General features: G+C 47.7%; 1 protein-coding gene across 3 annotated transcripts in view; it reads left to right on the top strand.

Annotated features, from left to right (window-relative positions):
• Nucleotides 1-1,287: 1,287 nt before the first annotated feature.
• GEM (GTP binding protein overexpressed in skeletal muscle) overlaps nucleotides 1,288-6,398 on the top strand; it is a 14,274-nt gene continuing 9,163 nt past the window's right edge. The window contains exons 1-2 of one of the 3 annotated variants that reach the window (XM_017847366.1): nucleotides 1,288-1,425; nucleotides 3,120-3,456. In XM_017847366.1, the coding sequence (XP_017702855.1) occupies nucleotides 3,129-3,456 (328 nt within the window). In that variant the 5' untranslated portion in view covers nucleotides 1,288-1,425; nucleotides 3,120-3,128. Of the gene's footprint in view, nucleotides 1,426-1,446; nucleotides 1,516-2,652; nucleotides 2,828-3,119; nucleotides 3,457-6,398 lie in introns of those variants that run through there. The other 2 variants (XM_017847368.1, XM_017847367.1) reach the window with 2 other exon arrangements.

A 6,398-nucleotide genomic window follows, 5' to 3' on the forward strand; every position in this document is an offset into this window, starting at 1 on the left:
TAACTGTGAATCGACTCTAATCACAGCAGAGTCCAGTTGCTGCAATAGATGCTGGTGCCTTTGGCTGCTTCCCGGAGCCACCAGTCAACCCAGAGATGAAGCTGGCTGAAAAAGTGGACGGATATGTTGGAGAGGCCAGCATCATCTCTAAACACAGCATCTGGGAAATACCCATGTCCCCGGAAAGAGGTCATTGAAATCCTTCACTTAGTGGTGCAGTGCAGAGACTCAGGCAAACCAGGCTTTGAGTCCTGACCCTGCCACTTATACTAGCAGTATGAGTATGACCTTGGGCAAGTTCTGTGGCCCTATGTCATCTTCCTCCTCCATACAATGATGGTAGCAATGGAGCTACCTTGCGGGAGTGTAGTAAGGATTAAGGTCCCAGGAGGCCCAACAGTACCTACTAAGCAGAGGTCCTCAGAGGTACATAGTAAACGGTAGTAGTAGTTATTATCCTGTGCCCTTTGTTCACAGGAGTCTCTCATAAGGGACTTGGGCTCAGTGCTCCTCCCCATAGCCAGGCTGTATTGGCTCATGCCCAAGGTGTAGCCTTGCCAGGGAGCCTGGTACAGAGATGCTGGTGATTGACATGCTGATTACATTCCCTGATTGAGGAGCCTCAGCATTCTGGCCCAGAGCAGGAGGGCCAACAATATTTAGCACAATCTGCTTGGATCCTCAATTAAATTGTTTTCCCAAACTGCCCTTTTCAAGGTCTTGTCCTCTTTCCTCACCTCCTTCTGGCCCCTTCTCTCTGTATCCTTGCCAGAGAAGGGAAACAAAGCCTTGTGGGGCTCCATCTGCTTCCCCCTATCCAGAGAGAAGGTGACAGAGGCTGTCTTCCTTGCAGAAGATGCGGTTAAAACAAGCCTTGGCCATTCAAGGTAGCTGCAGTCTCATCCTGGAGGCTAAAGTCTCTGCGCATTCCAGGTTGATCCCTGTTTTCTTGGCAAAGCTGAGCTCTCAACTCAAACCTGCTTCTCCCTCCATCCTTTATCCCGCCAGCTTGCAAGTGATTTGCTGGGAAGGACGATTAAGTGGCACTTAGAGTATTTTTCCATTTTCCTGTGTTCACCTGGTAAAAAAGAAAATAAAACAAAATAAAGGAGGCCCAGGATTGAACTGTCATTATTTTTTAAATGGAGAGAGAAGGGGTCACATGACTGCGAGTAACCGATTTAGCCAAGTGGCTGCAACTCCGAGTTTGCTGCAGAGCCGCCCCCTCCCGGCGGGGGCGCTGACGTCACGGAAAAGCCCCGCGGCGGGTCGGCTGGGCTAGTTATAAACCGCCCGGCCACGGCGGCTGCAGGCGGCGGGCACGGACGGCGGGCACAGCGCAGCACTACCAGCTCGTTGGCCCGGGTATCCCAGCGCGGACCCACGCGATACGCTGACGCCCCGACGCCGATCCGGCCGAGCCAAGTAAGGGGGGCGGCCCGGGACGGAGAAGGGAGAGAGTGGGAGTTTCCCAGCCCGCAGAACTTTCGAAGTTGAGAAAAGAACCCCTGAAACGTGCGTTCTGCGCTGGGATTTTCTGGTGGGGGTCAGAGCTTCAAGTGCAAAGGATGTCACTTCTCATCAGCAGGTTCCTTAGTTCAATTCGGTAGGAGAGTCACCTCCTCCTACAGATCGAGTGGTCAGAGAGGGCAGCCCTTAATGATGCTTTATGTATTTGTTGTTTGAATGTAAGTCTGCCAACTGAGGTGCTACTTTTGAGACTAAAAAACCAGCTGGTCGTCCTGGTTAGTGGCGAGGTGTTGAGGTATGGAGTGTGGGGGTGAGGGTGGGAGAGCAGTGTTTGTGCATCTTGCTGATTGCAATGTGCGTACTTATACTTCGTCGCCAGTAGCCAGAAAAACAGACCTTCCGGCTAGGGGAGGCAGTCTGCAAAGGGAAAGTTGTAGCGAAGTTGTTGAATATCATTTAGGGAAGTCTTCAGCCTTCTGATTTGCTTCAAGAAGGGGGGCTGAGAATGGTGGCTCAGGCCTGTGGTCTCAGCACTTTGGGAAGCCGAAGCAGGAGGATCACTTGACCCCAGGAGTTGGAGACCAGCCTGGGCAACATTGTGAGACCACCGTCTCTACCAAAAAATAAAAATAAAAATAAAAAACTAGTGGGCGTGGTGGTGCGGGTCTGTAGTCCCAGCTCCCTGGGAGGCTGAAGTGGAGGATCACTTGAGCCTGGGAGTTGGAGGCTACAGTGAGCTGTGATCATGCCACTACACTCCAGCCTGGGTGACAGAGCAAGACCCTGTCTCAAAAAAGGAATCTGAGTTGAATTAAAGAACTCTTGAGAATGGACGTGGTTTGTTAAGAATGAGGCACTTTCTGTGCAAATTTGCTAGGTCTGAACGTGAGCAGATCATTTCTCTGCCAGGGTGTCTAGGTTTGGAGCTGGGATGCTTTAAAAGTGGTATCTGTGGATAAGAGGGCACAGCTGAGGCATAAACTTTAAACAGAAAATTTCCCCTCTACCCCCAATAATGGCAGGTGGATGCTCTCCAGGCAGCTGGAGAGCATCAAAGCAACTTTACTAAACATGGAAGTTCCAATAAGTGCCTGTCCAGTCCAGCCAGAGTTGTGGTGGGGAGGGGTGGGGGTGATGTCATTGCCACGTGTTTCCCACTGAGGCACAAAACCTGCTGGACGCTGGTGCAATTAAGAGCCAAGTTTAGACAAGAGCAGCTAACCTGACCAGTTGGTCCCCAGCAGCATTAACTTGTTGCTTTTCAAGTCATCTCTGGAGGCTGCTGGTTCTTTCCAGCTGCCTTTGTGCCAGCTCTGAGTGCAGCTCTTCTTTGATCCAAGTCTGCTTTGAGGAAGGGGTAAGCTCCATGGGCAGTGGTTGATGTTAACAGTATTTTTTTTTCCATGCAAATGACAGTCTGCTTGAGGAGCTGGTTACTGACAGTGTGGGCAGTGTGTGTGTATGTGTGTGTGTCCAGCTGAAAGCCTGTCTTGTTGGGGTTTGGAGACTGTTTAATTGTTGTTTTTTATGTTGGGGATACTTGCTTCTCATCTCATGTAATATAATATTACTGATGACTGACCATGTATTTGAGCAGAGCTCTCACTCATGCTTACTAATGCTGCCATCTTGGCTGCTTTGCTCCCCAGGACCCAACGATGACTCTGAATGTCACCATGCGCCAGGGCACTGTGGGCATGCAGCCGCAGCAGCAGCGCTGGAGCATCCCAGCCGATGGCAGGCATCTGATGGTCCAGAAAGAGCCCCACCAGTACAGCCACCGCAACCGCCATTCTGCTGCCCCTGAGGACCACTGCCGCCGAAGCTGGTCCTCTGACTCCACAGACTCAGTCATCTCCTCTGAGTCAGGGAACACTTACTACCGAGTGGTGCTCATAGGGGAGCAGGGGGTGGGCAAGTCCACTCTGGCCAACATCTTTGCAGGTGTGCATGACAGCATGGACAGCGACTGCGAGGTGCTGGGAGGTAGGTGTCCCAGCCCCAGTGGGCTTCTTTCCATCAGGCATGGCCCAGGAAGAAAGAGAGAAGATGGGTGGCTTATTTACCTGAAGAGTTGGGAGCTAAGGTTATGCATTTTAGACAATTGATGGGGTAACTGAGTCTCCAGAAAAGCCCAAGCACAGGCTATCAGAGCAATAAAATGAAAACGCTTGTAGACAGGACCAAAATCTATTGAACCTGGGCCAGAAAGGGAATTTTTCAGATTCAATTCTAAATGGGTGGGGGAAGCTGATTAGAGAGGGCATAGTCAGAGGGTCAGCGCCCCACCTCTGACTTCTGCTGACTCTGACTTGAACATTCTTCCCAGAACTCAGTATAGGCACAGCCTTTTTCCATGGTTATACCTAAAACAAGCCAGTTGGAAAAGCTGTTAGGATGGCTTGATCAGTTTGCTTCTACCAATATTAGAAACTTTTGTGGGTGTAAAATAGTTCAAAATCTGTATTTGAAATAGTATAATAATTTTTTAAAATGTGAAGTATAACAATGATACTTTGTATAGAGTCTGACAGCTTTTCAAGACAATTTTACCTGTACAATTGCATTTCATCTATTTATTGATTGGAATCTAGCCTATTTCCAAAACTGTTTTGAGGTGACATTATCTCAAAATGCATGTATTCTTCAGCTAGGGGTAAAGTACAGCCCTATGTTCTGCTAAGTAATATGAAGATCCTGATAGCCAATGCTGTCCATAAAGTGTCTTTCAGCCGCGGCTTCAGTCTGAGCGTATGCGACCAGGGTAGTTACGTGTCCCTATTCACAGCTACAGAAATAAAGGAAGCACTGCTCAGTGTTTCCCCAAGTCACATGGTCTGTGTTCTGTCGCGACTCACAAGTGAATCACAGAGTAGGGAGGTGTCTCAGCGATGACTCAGTTCTCCCCTGCATTGATGCATATTAATACTATTCCTCACTACCCACAGCCCATCTCATCTGGAGGTTTTATTCTTCTTGACTGTCTCAGTGTCAAGGAGTTCACTGCTTCATGAGGCAGCTCAGGAACTGGGCTATAAATGATGACTCATTGATGTAACATCGATTTCTCTCCTGGCTCCTGGAATCTCACAAGAGTAAAGGGAGAAATAGGGCCAGTGTTGTACAATTGATTCCCTCTTTCTTTGTAAAGGCTGCCAGGTGACTTGCTAGGAAAGAGAAACGGTGACTTGCTAGGAAAGAGAAACGGGAGGAAGGGACTGACATTTAGAGTGAATGTTTGCAATGGGAGAGGCACTTTGTTAGGTGCCTTATATCTGCTAATGTTGATTTTGGTCTTCACAAAGTTCTTGTAGTCATGAGTCAATTAAGTCTCAGGGAGACCAAGAGCCTTATCCAGAATCACCCCATAAGGAAGGTGGTTTTAGAATTTGGGATTTTATAATCTTAATTCAGTTCATTTTACCATTTCTGGGGAACTTGCTATGTGCCAGGCACTGTGTTAAGTACTTCCCGCACATGTTTTTGATAATACTTGAATCAATCTGGCATTAATATACCTATTCTATGGGTGAAGAAATGGAGGCTTACAAAGTCAAGTGACTTTCCCAGTGTGAAAAAACTAGTACATGGTATGAACAGGATTCAAATCTAGTTGTGATTGAACCCAAATCCTGTGTCTTTTCATGACCCCCTGCAGCCCCAGGATTTAGCTTCCAAATACTAAGTATGACAGCGCACTGGGCATGAGCCACACAGCTGGCTCTGTCCTAAGCTCTAGGGTACATGGTGATGGATGAGGTATACCATGCTCCCTAATAATGAGCTAAGTGTCAGTGGCTATATTGCAGAGCAGGGTCACGTTAACTAATACTTTAAGCAGTAACAATACAGTGCTTTGGGCGTTGACATAAGGAAGAGATCGACTGGGAGGTTTTTTTTTGTTTTGTTTTTAAGAGGGAAGAATTGAAAAAAGTTAGTGGATAGTAGGCTTTAAAAAATGTTTGTCCATTAGAATGGAGTGGTATGTATCCAGAGGGTACTATTCCCACAGGCATAAAATGTTAAGAAGACTGACTCACACCTGGAATTTGGAAAGGTAGCCTTCCCAGATATTTTGGGAACTTCTTTGTTGAGAGAGACAGAGATGCCCAATATGACAGTACATTGGGCATCAGGCATATGGCTGATCCTGGGTCTTTAGGGGACCACGAAAAAGACACGGGATTTGGGTTCAATCACAAGAGAGAAAGGGAATCCTTTCCCTAGCTTCTTACACAGAGAATCTGTAGGACCTGCTGGAATCACTAGTTGGCTTTGTTTCCCAAAAGGAAGGTTTTCTAAGGCACACCCCTACATTTTTTTCTAAATCAGCATCTACTATAAGAAAAAAATCGACATAATCTTCTCATAATTATTTCTCCTAATAAAGATGGATATTGTTATAATTATACTGCAGTAATCTTATGACTCTCTGTACACACTGAATGCCATTCATTCATTCATTCCTAAGAAGTTACTGAATATATAGCAGAGAGCTTGGCGAGGCACTCCGGGGACATGCGAAGAGTTATAGTCATGGGGCTTCTGCGGAGATGCTCACAGTATGCAATGGAGCATAATGTATACACCAAGTAGAAATTGAGATAGAATGTGATGTCTTGAAAGTGTTGTAAGGAGGCCGGGCACGGTGGCTCAAGCCTGTAATCCCAGCACTTTGGGAGGCCGAGATGGGCGGATCACGAGGTCAGGAGATCGAAACCATCCTGGCTAACACGGTGAAACCTCGTCTCTACTAAAAATACAAAAAAAACCTAGCCGGGCGAGGGGCGGGCGCCTGTAGTCCCAGCTACTCCGGAGGCTGAGGCAGGAGAATGGCATAAACCTGGGAGGCGGAGCTTGCAGTGAGCTGAGATCTGGCCACTGCACTCCAGCCCGGGTGACAGAGCAAGACTCCGTCTCAAAAAAAA

Source organism: Rhinopithecus bieti, unplaced genomic scaffold (genome assembly GCF_001698545.2).
Source record: "Rhinopithecus bieti isolate Rb0 unplaced genomic scaffold, ASM169854v2 scaffold_26532, whole genome shotgun sequence".
NCBI classification, from domain to species: Eukaryota; Metazoa; Chordata; class Mammalia; order Primates; family Cercopithecidae; genus Rhinopithecus; species Rhinopithecus bieti.